At 51.1% G+C, this 13,336-nt stretch overlaps 3 protein-coding genes across 9 annotated transcripts in view; 1 reads left to right on the top strand and 2 right to left on the bottom strand.

Moving 5' to 3' along the window:
* The window catches only part of CCHCR1 (coiled-coil alpha-helical rod protein 1), a 15,430-nt gene extending 11,637 nt beyond the window's left edge, over nt 1–3,793 (bottom strand). Inside the window, exons 1-4 of one of the 4 annotated variants that reach the window (XM_011971652.1) lie at nt 3,727–3,793; nt 2,566–2,632; nt 2,274–2,487; nt 262–565 (exon numbers count right to left, since the gene is read on the bottom strand). In XM_011971652.1, coding sequence (XP_011827042.1) covers nt 262–565; nt 2,274–2,487; nt 2,566–2,581 — 534 coding nt within the window. In that variant the 5' untranslated portion in view covers nt 2,582–2,632; nt 3,727–3,793. Of the gene's footprint in view, nt 1–261; nt 566–2,273; nt 2,488–2,565; nt 2,633–2,942; nt 3,705–3,726 lie in introns of those variants that run through there. The other 3 variants (XM_011971653.1, XM_011971650.1, XM_011971651.1) reach the window with 3 other exon arrangements.
* Nucleotides 3,794–3,897: 104 nt separating this feature from the next.
* On the top strand, nt 3,898–9,026 carry TCF19 (transcription factor 19). Of its 2 annotated transcripts, XM_011971646.1 has the most exons (5): nt 4,085–4,281; nt 4,456–4,595; nt 4,702–5,269; nt 7,017–7,575; nt 8,044–9,026. In XM_011971646.1, the coding sequence occupies exons 3-5, from the start codon at nt 5,032–5,034 to the stop codon at nt 8,282–8,284; spliced, it is 1,038 nt and encodes a 345-aa protein (XP_011827036.1). In that variant the 5' UTR covers nt 4,085–4,281; nt 4,456–4,595; nt 4,702–5,031; the 3' UTR covers nt 8,285–9,026. The 2 variants fall into 2 exon arrangements, with proteins under 2 accessions (XP_011827035.1, XP_011827036.1); XM_011971645.1 differs by lacking the exon at nt 4,456–4,595 and having other exon boundaries at nt 3,898–4,281.
* Nucleotides 9,027–9,873: 847 nt separating this feature from the next.
* Nucleotides 9,874–13,336, bottom strand: part of POU5F1 (POU class 5 homeobox 1) — a 22,602-nt gene continuing 19,139 nt past the window's right edge. The window contains exons 1-5 of one of the 3 annotated variants that reach the window (XM_011971648.1): nt 12,020–12,659; nt 11,415–11,535; nt 11,026–11,156; nt 10,586–10,744; nt 9,874–10,404 (exon numbers count right to left, since the gene is read on the bottom strand). In XM_011971648.1, coding sequence (XP_011827038.1) covers nt 10,138–10,404; nt 10,586–10,744; nt 11,026–11,094 — 495 coding nt within the window. In that variant the 5' untranslated portion in view covers nt 11,095–11,156; nt 11,415–11,535; nt 12,020–12,659 and the 3' untranslated portion in view covers nt 9,874–10,137. Of the gene's footprint in view, nt 10,405–10,585; nt 10,745–11,025; nt 11,157–11,414; nt 11,536–12,019; nt 12,660–13,336 lie in introns of those variants that run through there. The other 2 variants (XM_011971647.1, XM_011971649.1) reach the window with 2 other exon arrangements.

Genomic DNA, 13,336 nt, shown 5'->3' with positions numbered 1-13,336 from the left:
TACTTCCTACTAGAAAAGGAAGCAGGGCTTCAAGTCGTCGGAGGCCACCTGAGTCTTGGGGAAAAAGTGCAACCTGAATTAAGATCAAAATACCCAAATTCTCCATCTTTCTAGGCCATGTGTGTTTCTTTTCACCAAAGGTCTCATCACTCCACTACTCACTACTCATGGAGGGTCTTTTCTGCAATACCTGTTCTTTGCTTGGAAGCTACTGCCCAGCTCTCCGTTATGAATTTAAATCCTTCCCACCCCTGCACTCACCTGCTCTTGGTGCAGCCTCTGAACCTCTTCCAGCTCGCGCTGGCTCCCCTCTTCCAAGTTCTTCCGGACGACCTCAGCCCCAGCCAAAGCAGCACGCAGGCCCTCGGCCTCAGCTCGGCCAGCCTTCTCTGCCTGTGCCAGGGCCTCCAGCTCCATGGCCTGGGCCTCTAGCCTCATCTTCTGCTGCAGTGAGGTCTCCCGCAGGAGCCGGACCTCCTCCTCCAGCCGCCGCAGTTCTTGCAACTGCCGAGCAATCACCTCAGCCTGCTGGCTCAGGGCCTGTGACCCCTCCAGCTCCCAGGACCTTCAAAGACAGGTTAGTGCAGGTGAGACTTGTCTCCAGTGCTGGAAGGATAGTCGAGGGTGTAAACATAGCCAGAAGGAAAAGAGGACCTCTCTGCCCCCGTGTGGGGAGGTGAAGGGGGTGCTGAAGCTGGGGTATGGGGATGTCTGCATTGACATCATCATCATTCATCAAAGCCCTACTGAGCATGTTAAGTCCAGTGCCTGGACTCACAGGACCTAAAGTCTGGCTGAGATGATGGAACATGATCTCCCTAGAGAGAGCTACATACAGACAGATCCAACATCAAATGTGTATATCATTAGGCCACATATTCTTTTTGTTTTTTGGTGTTTTTTTTTGTCTTATTTATTTTTTATTTTTAGGCCATACATTTTAAGTGGAAAGATTGGAAGAACAGAGACTTCTCAATTCTGATTTAAGGGCAAGAAGTTTGAGGGAGGAATGGGCATACAGAGAGCTGAGCTTCTAGTACCAATATGGTGAGGCCAGGTGCTAGTTAAAATGCATTTATTGAGTGTTAGGTATACTTTATGAGGAGTCTGAGAGAACAGTACATAAATAACATCTGTCTCTTATACACATCTAGATGTGTATAAGAGACAGGCTTTATGAGGAGTCTGAGAGAACAGTACATAAATAACATAGTGCCAGCCTTTGGAGACATTGTCTACCAATATCACATGAAGTTTAATCCAGCTTGGAACATGGCTCCTGAGGCAGCTGTCTCTCTGACACCCAGGACCACAGGAGAGTGTTGTTGTTTTTAGAGACAGGGTATCACTGTGTCACCCAGGCCTCAATGCAGTGGCTGGATCATAGGTCACTGCAGCCTTGAACTCCTGAGCTCAAGCGATCCTACCACCTTAGCCTCCCGAGTAGCTGGGACTACAAATGCATGTCACCACAGCCAGCTAATTATTTTCTGTGGAGACGAAGTCTCGCTTTGTTGCCCGGGCTGGTCTTGAACTCCTGGGCTCAAGTGATCCTCCTGCCTCAGCTTCCAAAGTGCTAGGAGTATAGGTGTGAGCCACCATACCTGGCCTTTTCTTTATTTTCTTCATTTATTTTTAAGTATCAGGGATCTGTAGGCTAGGGAAATTGACTTGCCAAATGTCCTCTAGCTGGTAGCCAAACTAGAAATAGAGTCTCTGTCTCCTGACACCCAGTCTAGTACTCCTTCTTCATCGTGCTGCTGCTTCTAATGTAATCCTACTCTGGAGCAAAATGGCAGAATGATATCCCAGTACATCTGGGAAGACACATGAAACAACAAGAAAAAGAATGTTTACAGACAATACGACAGCATGGCCAGCTCCCATAGCATGTCCTCTGTAAAGGCTTTCTTCCATCAGAATGAACCCACACTGCCACAGGGCTGGGTCTCTACTTCTAGTTTGCACTTCTTCATCTTGCCTCATACTATGCTTTACCATCAGTTGATGGTCAATCTATCTCCCCTCTTAGGATTTTAGATTCCTTATTAATTACAAATTTAAGTCAGGATTTGTCTTATTCATTATTGTTATCCTCATCCCTAGCACCTAGCACACTGCTTTATTATCTAAGCACTGTAGGAACTAATAATTGCCTGCATAAAAATGAGTAGGTTCTGGAAACTAGGGCCGAAACAGGGTAAGGAGTTTATTCCAGGGAAGAAGGGTCACTAGCAAGCCAGCCTGAGAAAACAGCGAGGATGGATCCCTACCTGCCTCTCCGCCCTGGCTCCTGCCTGTCACTGGAAACATCCTGTTTCCACATGGTCACTTGAGGTCTCTGGGTGTCCAGTCGCCTCTCTGAGACATCTTGACGGCCTGGGGGTTGGACCAGGGGAATGTCTGAGAGCCAGGTGGGAGCCATTCTCGGCAGAGTTGAAAGGGGCCGAGCTTGAAAATGGGAGGGAGGAATCAGCCCAGTGGAACCTGAAGAATTACAAAATCAAAGATGGTCAGTTTCCCAGGCAGAGACAACCACCACTCCCCTTGTCTGGTCCCACTGACCTGAAGGTGGAAACATCTCCACATTATTTGAAGGCTCTAGATTCTGTCTCCAGCCATCTATGTTCCCCTGGACAATAGGAGAAACAAAGACACTCCAATTCAATTTTCAGGCCACCTTCCAAAGAGAAAGCCCCTACAATAACAAAGTCATAATCCTTGAATTACCGCCAGGTCCACCCGATGCTCAGCTCTTTTCCTACTTCCCCAAAGAAGTAGGAGATACCCAGATACCCCAAATTCACTTGCTTGTCTCAACCTGGTTCCTCAGGGAACCCAGGCAACTAACTATCAAGTGGAGAGAATTTACTGAAAAAGACAGACCGAGAGGGGCTCTGAGGCTTTACTCATACTTTCAGGATTCTGGGCAGTGCCTTTACCCTCCTCCTTAAGTTTCTATGGTCCCTGCTGCCCCTGGCCAGAGGTGAGAAAGGAGGTACACAGTGCAGGGGTCTTGAGCGCCATCTCCAGAGTTCTCTCCATGGCTCAGCAAGGCCTGGGGGAATCCCATCCAGACACCACCAGGCCATGACTCTTGGGTCCTTCCCTATTAAAGTGCTGGCCCAAGGCCTGGCCCCAGCTGAATGTGGCCACATGCAGGGCTAGACCCTTCCCAAGACCTTGGGAATCCAAGCAGCCTAGATCCCCAGGCAGAAGAGTCAGCGTCCTGACATCTCATCCAAATCTTTCCTGCGGCTGTCCTCTCAGCTTCTCTCTACTATCCCCTCAGCTTCCATGCCTGCCGCCCGCCGCCTCTTTCTCGAGTCCTAACACATAGTGGGCACTTTAAGACCTTCCCCCCACCCTCCCACCCTCATTAGTCTATTTTTTACCTGAATCTGGGATCCCTACTCTGGTCCCTTTTTACATCCTAATCTACTTTTTTCTGAAGGAATTGTTCTGGTCCTCACCCTCACCCCCATCTCTCAATAGTCTGCTCTCGCCCCCTGTACGCTAGCCGGCTCTGCTCTCCCCCTACTGCTCCCCTAGATACCCAAGGCTGTTCACCCAGTTGGCCCCTGAGCTCTAAGGCTGTTCTGATCTCCTCATCTACCCCTTCACCTGGCCCCTGTTCCCCCTTCCCCTTTGGACCCCTTGAACCCTCCCAGCACCCCCGCTCAGCCCCTTCCCGCCCACAACCGACTCTTCCCGAACGTCCCTTACCCACCGCGAGAACCCCTACTGCGCCTTGACCACACCCCCTACGCCTCGCTCCGGCCCCGCCTCTGCCTCGGCCTCTGACCGCGCCTGCGCAAGGCGGGCGCCCTAAGGTCCTATTTCACTGTAGGGAGGAGGAAAGGTGTACGCAGGCGCAGTGGCGTCTAAATCTGGGCCCACAGAATGTGTCGACGCATCTCCGCGCCCAGGCGGCTCCTCCCCACTGCGGGAACCCGGGAAAACTTGTGAACTAATCAGAAAAAGCGGAAGGCGGGCGATCTTAGGAAGCCGCCCAATGGCGCGGAAGAGAGCAAATGACCTGGCCAATCAGAAACGGCACGGGGGCGGGCTCGCTCGGCGCGAAGTTCGGGCCCGGGAATTCCGAAGGAGGGGTAGGCGCTGCCCGCGCGCCGAGGCCGCGCCCCTCCTGGCCCCGGCTTCCTGGCTGTCAAACAGCTGCAGCAGTATCGGCTCCGGCCGAGGAGCCCAGGGGGTCCCGGGACCCGCGGCACAGGCTGGCACTGCTTGAAGAGGAGGCTACTCGGAGACTGCACCGCGCTGGTAGATCCGAAACGGGGCTGGGGCCGAGAGGGAAAAGGCCGGGTATGCCTTGCATGATCGCGGGGAGCCCCTTCCTGTTTTTATCCCACCTAGAGAAGCCGGGAAGTAGGGGTTTAGGTCCAATTTGTTGGAGTACTTAAGAACTCGTTTGCACTTCCTTTTGGGGGATGACAGTAGATTCATTGCCCTCGGAGGTTCAAACTAGTTATGAGTGAGGGATTGGCCAGAAGATCGGGGCGCAGGCAAGCGGGAGTGCTCTATTAGGATAAGCAGGTTTGACAGGAAGAAGCTGCTCTTCTCCGAATTACACAGAGGTGATGTGTTCGTACTGCACGTAGACGTGTGTATAACAGGACCTCCCCACCGCGCCCCGCCACCCCGACACACACAGGAGCTGCCTAAAGTATCCTTGCCTTGCAGATTGGAGGCTCCCCAGATATTTTGCGACCTGAGGATCCAGCTCAAGTGAGGTGCTATAGGACGTGTTCCTGAGTTTGCATTGCACGGAGACCTTCCTGGAATTTTTCATTTGCAAGTCGGCTTAACAACCGATTTTGCATTGAGTCCTAGGCTGCTTGCACTCTGAATTTGGACTATTCAGGTAGTGTGCTCAAAGTTGAAACTGCACACAGCACAACTCAAGTTTGCATCAGACTGGGAAGCGAACTTAAGCCAGCGGTGCGTGGCCCAGGAGTGGGAAAGGAAATGGATCCCTAAAGTGGAAGAGGTGGTGCAAAGGGGGCACCGCCCATGCTGCCCTGCTTCCAACTGCTGCGCATAGGGGGCGGCAGGGGCGGTGATCTCTACACCTTCCACCCCCCCGCCGGGGCTGGCTGCACCTATCGCTTGGGCCACAGGGCCGACCTGTGTGATGTGGCTCTGCGGCCCCAGCAGGAGCCTGGCCTCATCTCTGGGATCCACGCCGAACTGCACGCCGAGCCCCGGGGTGATGATTGGAGGGTCAGCCTGGAAGACCACAGCAGCCAAGGTGAGCAGTAAGCAGGGCAGCTTTGCCCCTGGGTGGTTGAAGTTCCAGGCTGGAATGAGTAAGGTCTCCACAAGACCCTGCTGCCTGCCTCCCATACTCCCATCAGATTGGATGGATGGTAATTGTCCAGACCTTCATCTTCCCACCAGAAGTATGCACAGTCAGAAGCTCTCTGCCAGACCGACCCTTGTTGGTCCCGTTTAGCTCATACAGGACCTGGGGTATCATCAGAAAGATGTCACAGAGGGGATGTTTAGAGGCCAAGTTTAGACTTGATTCAGTTTCCAGCTTTGCTGAGGCACTCTGTTCCTGGGTTAGGGCAGTTCTATGTTGAATAATGTTTTTAGTAATCTGGGTATGTGTCTTTCTCCCTGACTTGAGGGAGTTAGCCTCAGAAAGCCTAGATTCACATTTGAGTTCTGCCACTGGCCCCTGGCAAAATCTCTTCCTCTTGGTAAAGTCAGTTGTGGGAGTGTTGTGGTTATTAGACTATGGTAGCCAACATTCATCTAGTGCTTCCCGTTATGAACCAGGCACTATTTTAAGTGTATTGAATGTAAGTGGCACTAATATTATCCTCATTTACAGTAAAGGAAAATGAGGCACAAAGAGATTAAGGAACTTGTCCAGGGCTGGGCATGGTGGCTCACACCGGTAATCCACCACTTTGGGAGGCTAAAGCAGGTGGATCACTTGAGCTCAGGAGTTCGAGACCAGCCTGGGCAACATGGTGAAAACCTGTCTCTACCAAAAAATTAATTAATTTTTTAAAAAAGGCCGGGTGCAGTGGCTCACGCCTGTAATCCCAGCACTTTGGGATCCCGAGGTGGGAGGATCATAAGGTCAGGAGTTTGAGACCAGCCTGACCAACATGGTAAAACCCCATCTCTACTGAAAAAAAAAAAATACAAAAATTAGCCAGGTATGGTGGAATGCGCCTGTAACCCCAGCTACTCAGGAGGCTGAGGCAGGAGAATCACTTGAACCCGGGAGGCGGAGGTTGCAGTGAGCTGAGATCGTGCTATGGCACTCCAGCTTGGCAACAGAGTGAGACTCCGTCTCAAAAAAACAAAACAAAAAAAACAAACAAAAAGCTTGCTCAGGGTCACATAGCTGGTAAGTGGTAGAGCTAGAATCTGAACGAGCTGGAGCTGGGGAGAGTGAGCATGTTTGAAAATTGGACCTTAGGGCTGGGCATGGTGGCTCACGCCTGTAATCCCAGCATTTTGGGAGGCTGAGGCGGGCAGATCATGAGGTCAGGAGTATGAGACCAGCCTAACCAACATGGTAAAACCATGTCTCTGCTAAAAATAAAAAAATTAGCCAGATGTGGTGGCACGTGCCTGTAATCCCAGCTACTCAGGAGGCTGAGGCAGGAGAATCGCTTGAACCTGGGAGGCGGAGTGCCGTGAGCTGAGATTGCGCTACTGCACTCCAGCGTGGGCAATAGAGCAAGACTCCACCGCAAAAAAAAAAAAAAAAAAAAAAGGAAGAAAATTGGACCTTAGGAGAGTGAGGGGAGGGATCCTTTGTAGGAAAGCACAAGAAACACAGACTTGTTCCCAACTGACAAGGAGCGTACTGCCTGGTACCTGTCACCTGCTGAGGGGCTTAGGATGTGAGGGAGAATCTGATAGCAGTTTCATGTTCTTCCCCAGAAACCAGACAGAGCCAGATTTCTGCACTCCTGACTCTGGTCATTTCTGTTCTTGTCCTCCGTATTTGCCTGGTGCCCCACCATCAACAGGTACTTTGGTCAATAATGTCCGACTCCCAAGAGGTCACAGGCTGGAATTGAGTGATGGAGACCTCCTGACCTTTGGCCCTGAAGGGCCGCCAGGAACCAGCCCCTCGGAGTTCTACTTCATGTTCCAACAAGTACGAGTCAAGCCTCAGGACTTTGCTGCCATTACCATCCCACGATCTAGGGGAGAAACCCGGGCTGGGGCTGGTTTCCGGCCTATGCTGCCCTCCCAGGGGGCTCCACAGCGGCCTCTCAGCACTCTCTCCCCTGCCCCCAAGGCCACACTGATCCTGAACTCCATCGGCAGCCTCAGCAAGCTCCGGCCCCAGCCCCTCACCTTCTCCCCTAGTTGGGGTGGACCAAGGAGCCTGCCTGTTCCCGCCCCACCTGGGGAAGTGGGGACCACCCCTTCTGCTCCACCCCCACGCAATCGGAGGAAATCTGTTCACCGAGTGTTGGCGGAACTGGATGATGAGAGTCAGCCTTCTGAGAGCCCGCCACCGGTCCTTACGGAGCCCAGGAAGAAACTCCGTGTAGACAAAGCCCCACTGACTCCCACTGGGTAAGTAGAGTCCTCACTTGGCCCTCTCAGTGTTTTACTGCCTTTTGATTCCTTGTATCCCTAGGCTGTGAGGAGGTTCCCCTGCTTGGGGGACGGGCATGGGAGGTGGAATAGATGGAATGGCAAGACCTGGGTTAGCTCTGATAGGAAAAGAAAAATATGTGCAGGAGAAAATGAGAGGTGGGGTGGGGTAGTGCTTATAAAACAACCGGAGTGGGCCTGTCCTACTTTACATTCATATGGCTTTAACCCCATTCTTCCAGTGCCTAAGGATGGGGAACTTCCAGGCTCACACTAGAGGTTTTTAGGCCTACCCTATGTGTTTTTAAGGACGGAGTCCAGGCTCACCTTAGTCCTCAGACCACTGTGCCTCTGTGGCCTCATCCTATGACCAGCCATAGGGTGGCAAGGTCTAGGCCTTCTCCTACAGGTTTCCAGTGACCCTTGTGTCTGTGTCACTTCCTTCAGAAATCGACGTGGCCGTCCTCGGAAGTACCCAGTGAGCGCCCCCATGGCTCCCCCTGCAGTTGGGGGCGGGGAGCCCTGTGCAGCTCCTTGTTGCTGCCTGCCCCAGGAAGAGACAGTGGCCTGGGTTCAGTGTGATGGCTGTGACGTCTGGTTCCATGTGGCCTGTGTTGGCTGCAGCATCCAGGCTGCCAGGGAGGCCGACTTCCGATGCCCAGGGTGCCGGGCTGGCATCCAGACCTAAGGTCCACCACCAAGGCCCCATCGGACACACCTGCCCATGAGTAGACACAGCAGCGAGCAAATGGGTCTGCTAAATGCCCCCCTTCCCTTCCCTCCCCAGGAGGGAATGACTACAGGGAAGAAGGGCGGATTGATGTGGACTCATTCAGGGCCTGGAGCAGACCCTGGTGGCCAAGCTGACAGAAGAGATGGTTTCCTGCCAAAGATATTGCCACCTCCAGGAAATTGCCAGTGAGCTGGAAGTTCCCACTATTACAAGCTATAAGGCCATGTTGCCATGGACACCAGAATATCTGTAGTCAGAGCACCTATCAGTTGCAAAAGCCATGCCTGCAACTGATGGAAAATGTAAGAGGGAGTTCTTAAGGTTCTTGGTGGCATCACCCAAGGCATTCTGGGAAAACCTAGGGCCTGTCCCCAAAACTTCCCTACTCTGTGGCTAGTCCTGCTTCCGACCAAATCGTAGTGACCTGGCTTTTCAGAGCTTTGCTTTTATTTCTAAGTCGAGGACAAGCAGCTTCTTTCACTCCTGGGTATTTACTCTTGTGGGTCTGTGATATATTCCTTGCTTTCCAGGGAGAATGTACTTGGCAAGGTCTGGAGAACTAATTCAGAATCTTAGGGAAAGGGGAGGAGAGATGGAAATACAATTTGCTTACTGGAAAGGTGCAAATATATGGGTTGAGCTGGAGGTAGGAATACAAGTAATTAAGGTTTCTAGTTTAAGGGAAAACAGATCTATTTAAGTTCACAAAGATAGCAGAAGATTTATTTACAGGCTTCACCCGTACCATCAGGGGAAGAGAAAGCCTGGTAAACCAGCTATAGCAGTTTACTGGTGTGATGGCTGCGACACAGCTCCGCTCCACAGGTGGACACAGCAGAGGGCAACTGGGCTGGCCTGGTCCAGTGTGAATCAAACTGCTTAACCCACACATGGTACATGTGATTTTCTTTTGTGAGCCTTACACCAAGCCAAGCTATTGTCAAAGCATCATTTCAGTAGAAATAAAGCCTTATCTTGACCTATTATATTACAACCTGCAACATCCACCCTTTCATACCTAGATTTAATGAGCCCAGGTTTTTTTACATGGAGGAAATGACTCTGGGGCAAAGACCCCTAATGAACTAGTGGCAGAGCCAGGAATAAAACTTTAGTATCTAATGAGTTACTTATGGGCGGAGTATGCAAAAACCTTAAGTGGAAACCAAAGTTATCAAGAAAGCACAAAGTATTAATAGAAGTTTCTGGTTGGGGTGATTTAGGTACAACAGAAATAAGACGGTTTCTAAGTATAAAGCCATTTAAGAATTCCAGAATAGGGTGGGGAAAGCAAAAAGCCATCTCTGAACAGGTAACAGCTACATGGTGACTGATTCTACAGGCAAAAGCTCGTGTCACAGGCTTTTGGGAACTAGCCTATAAGAGGGCCCTGTACAAATAAACTTGGCTGCAATCCCACCTCTCCCTCTGACATTGCGTGACCTTAAGGAGTTTCAATGGCACCTTGGTTTCAGGTTCACTTGGGTATGAATGAGCATTGGATATTCCCATCCCCACCTCCGTAACTGAAGGACAAACCAAGATAAGTGTGTCTATCTACTGTGTCCCAGGCTTCTTTATTTAAGAAAAAAGTGATACATGATGTGGGATTAAAATCAAGAGCATCATTGAACTTCACCTTCCCTCCAACCAGTTGCCCCAAACTCCCCTGCCCCCACCCTTTGTGTTCCCAATTCCTTCCTTAGTGAATGAAGAACTTAATCCCAAAAGCCCTGGCACGAACTCTAGGTTCTCTTTCCCTAGCTCCTCCCCTCCCCCTGTCCCTCATTCCTAGAAGGGCAGGCGCCTCAGTTTGAATGCATGGGAGAGCTCAGAGCGGTGACGGAGACAGGGGGAAAGGCTTCCCCCTCAGGGAAAGGGACCGAGGAGTACAGTGCAGTGAAGTGAGGGCTCCCATAGCCTGGGGTACCAAAATGGGGCCCTGGGGCCAGAGGAAAGGACACTGGTCCCCCTGAGAAAGGAGACCCAGCAGCCTCAAAATCCTCTCGTTGTGCATAGTCACTGCTCGATCGCTTGCCCTTCTGGCGCCGGTTACAGAACCACACTCGGACCACCTGCAGGTGGATGACAGAAAGGAGAGTGACATTAGACAATGAGCTGAGACGGGCCTGACTCTGCTTGGACATTCTGTCCAAAGCCAACAGCCCCTAGAGCAGTCGGAGGAGGAGCCAGAGCTCCGGAGAGCGAGGTGGTGACGGGAGAGAGATGGAGCCCGCAGAGAGACATGGCACTCACATCCTTCTCGAGCCCAAGCTGCTGGGCGATGTGGCTGATCTGCTGCAGTGTGGGTTTCGGGCACTGCAGGAACAGATTCTCCAGGCTGCCTCTCACTCGGTTCTCGATACTGGTTCGCTTTCTCTTTCGGGCCTGCACCAGGGTTTCTGCTTTGCATATCTGTGCAGGTGGGAAGGGGGTGACAAGGGCAAGCTTTGGACTTGCTGAGTAACAGCATCACGGGGGTCTGTGACTAGATGTGTCAGCAAAGCCAGGTGGTGTGAAAAGGCAGGATCCTGGAAGGGTTGGCTCTGGACCTTATCCCAGCAGAACTGAGGAATTTTACTCCATCCCACTGAGAACCACTGCACCAAAGACGGAGAGCTACAAGCTAGGGATGGAAGCAATGGAAATTAGGCCAAGAAAGGGAAGGTCCCCATGTATCCCCCTCCCACCCTCACCTCCTGAAGATTTTCATTGTTGTCAGCTTCCTCCACCCACTTCTGCAGCAAGGGCCGCAGCTTACACATGTTCTTGAAGCTAAGCTGCAGAGCCTCAAAGCGGCAGATGGTCGTTTGGCTGAACACCTTCCCTGGGGGAGGCCAGTCAAAGGAGAAGCAAAGTGAGGGAGCATGCAGGGCCCTTGTGACCCTGAGATCCAAGCTTCCCACCTCTTCCCAGAGGGAGCTCAAAGCCCAAGCATCTTCTCCCTCTCCCCACTCCTCTTCACGGGTGAGGGTGGAGTCTGCCCCTGTGCCTCCCGCACTCCCTTGATGGGGAGGAAAAGGCCTAGATTCAGGAATGTTCCTTAGAAGGAAGATGTGGTCAGAACATGCTGAGGGGAACCCACCAAATAGAACCCCCAGGGTGAGCCCCACATCGGCCTGTGTATATCCCAGGGTGATCCTCTTCTGCTTCAGGAGCTTGGCAAATTGCTCGAGTTCTTTCTGCAGAGCTTTGATGTCCTGGGACTGGATTTTAAAAGGCAGAAGACTTGTAAGAACATAAACACACCAGTTATCAATCTCCCCTTTCCATTCAGGATTCAAGAACCTACGTGTGGCCCCAAGGAATAGTCTGTAGAAGTGCCTCTACCTTCCAAGCTGCCCACCTAACTTCTAGAAATAACTTTTCCACAAATGTCATTCACCCACTCCCTGTTCACTGACTCATGCATGTAACAAGGGACTGGTCTTCCCCCAGAAACTGGCACATCCAGGGGATGCAGAGCACCGTGAAAGGACAGAAAGACCCTGGACTCGAGGAGAACACCTGTCAGGTTATGAAGGTTAGAAGCTCTTTGCTGGGCGTGGTGGCTCACGCCTACAGTTCCAGCACTTTGGGAGGCTGAGGTGGGCAGACACGAGGTCAGGAGTTCAAGACCAGCATGGCCAACATGGTGAAAGCCTATCTCTACTAAAAATACAAAAATTAGCCAGGTGTGGTGGCGTACACCTGTAATCCCAGCTACTCAGGAGGCTGAGGCAGGAGAATCGCTTGAACCCGGGTGGCAGAGGTTGCAGTGAACTGAGATCGCACCACTGCACTCCAGCCTGGGTGACAGAGCAAGACTGTGTCTCAAAGAAAAACAAAAAAAAAAGAAGCTAGCTCATTTAATACTTGCAAAATTCTCTTTCACTCAAGTATCACCCCCAGTCTAAGGACGTTTTGACATTAGAGAAATAGGTAAGCTGCTAAGTTCTGGGTTAATTAAAAAGGAAGAGCATCATGTCTCAGGAGCTAAATTCGGTATACTCTCCCCAGCTTGCTTTGAGGGCCCCACAAACTATGACATGGCATGCGTATACCCAAACACAGCAAAAAAGCAACAGGTGTCATAAGAATGAATAAAATGCTTTGTGTGTACTTACTGCTCATTTTTAAAATTGATTATCCCTCATCTTTACTGTTTCTTTTTCACTACAGAGGCATCCTAATTGATTTTTGAATTCAAGAGATTTATCGAGCACCTTCTATAAGCCAGCGGCTATACAAAGTGGACAGGGCCCTGACGCCCAGAGTGACAGAAGGGCTGTGTGGCACTTGTTCTCCAAGTCACCCACTTGGATCTCTTCCAAGTGCACTTTCCTTTTTTTCCTGCTCTATCACTTTTTAATAATAAACTTCCACTCCTGCTCTGAAAAATAAAAAAGGAAATAAAATAAAAAATGGCCAGGCACAGTGGCTCATGTCTGTAATCCTAGCACTTTGGGAGGCCGAGGCGGGCAGATTGCATGAGCCCAGGAGTTGGAAAGCAGCCGGGGTAACATAGTGAGACCTGTGCCGCCCCTTTTCCTACCACCGCTGCCTCTGTTTAAAAAGAAGTTATGGAAGAAAGTAAAGCAGTCTGGGAGCGGTGGCTCAAGCCTGTAATCCCTTCACTTTGGGAGGCCAAGGTGGATAGATCACTTGAGGTCAGAAGTTCAAGACTAGCCTGGTCAACGTGGCGAAACCCCATCTCTACTAAAAATACAAAAATTAGCCAGGCATCGTGGCACTCCTCTATAATCCCAGCTACTCAGGAGGCTAAGGCAGGAGAATTGCTTGAACCCAGGAGGTGGAGGTTGCAGTGAGCCAAGATCGCAACACTGCACTGCAGCCTGAGGAACAGAGTGAGACTCCGTCTCAAAAAAAATAACAATAAATAAATAAAGCGGTCTACAGGAGTAGAGTAAAGGAAGGAAAGAGATTATGGAGGACGGTGACACTTTTAAAGACAGAGAAGGTGATTATCTGAGCAAAGGACAAGAGTGGCAAGGCCCTGAAGTGGGC

Source organism: Mandrillus leucophaeus, unplaced genomic scaffold (assembly GCF_000951045.1).
Source record: "Mandrillus leucophaeus isolate KB7577 unplaced genomic scaffold, Mleu.le_1.0 Scaffold1234, whole genome shotgun sequence".
NCBI classification, from domain to species: Eukaryota; Metazoa; Chordata; class Mammalia; order Primates; family Cercopithecidae; genus Mandrillus; species Mandrillus leucophaeus.
Note: the sequence above shows the minus strand (reverse complement) of the source record. Positions and strands in the feature narration are given on the sequence as shown.

Bases quoted from the DNA above. Each gene is read 5' to 3' on its own strand.
- TCF19 (XM_011971645.1), top strand. From the start codon at position 5,032: ATGCTGCCCTGCTTCCAACTGCTGCGCATAGGGGGCGGCAGGGGCGGT. The intron at 5,270-7,016 runs GTGAGCAGTAAG...CACCATCAACAG, and splicing joins GGAAGACCACAGCAGCCAAG to GTACTTTGGTCAATAATGTC. The intron at 7,576-8,043 runs GTAAGTAGAGTC...CACTTCCTTCAG, and splicing joins GCCCCACTGACTCCCACTGG to AAATCGACGTGGCCGTCCTC.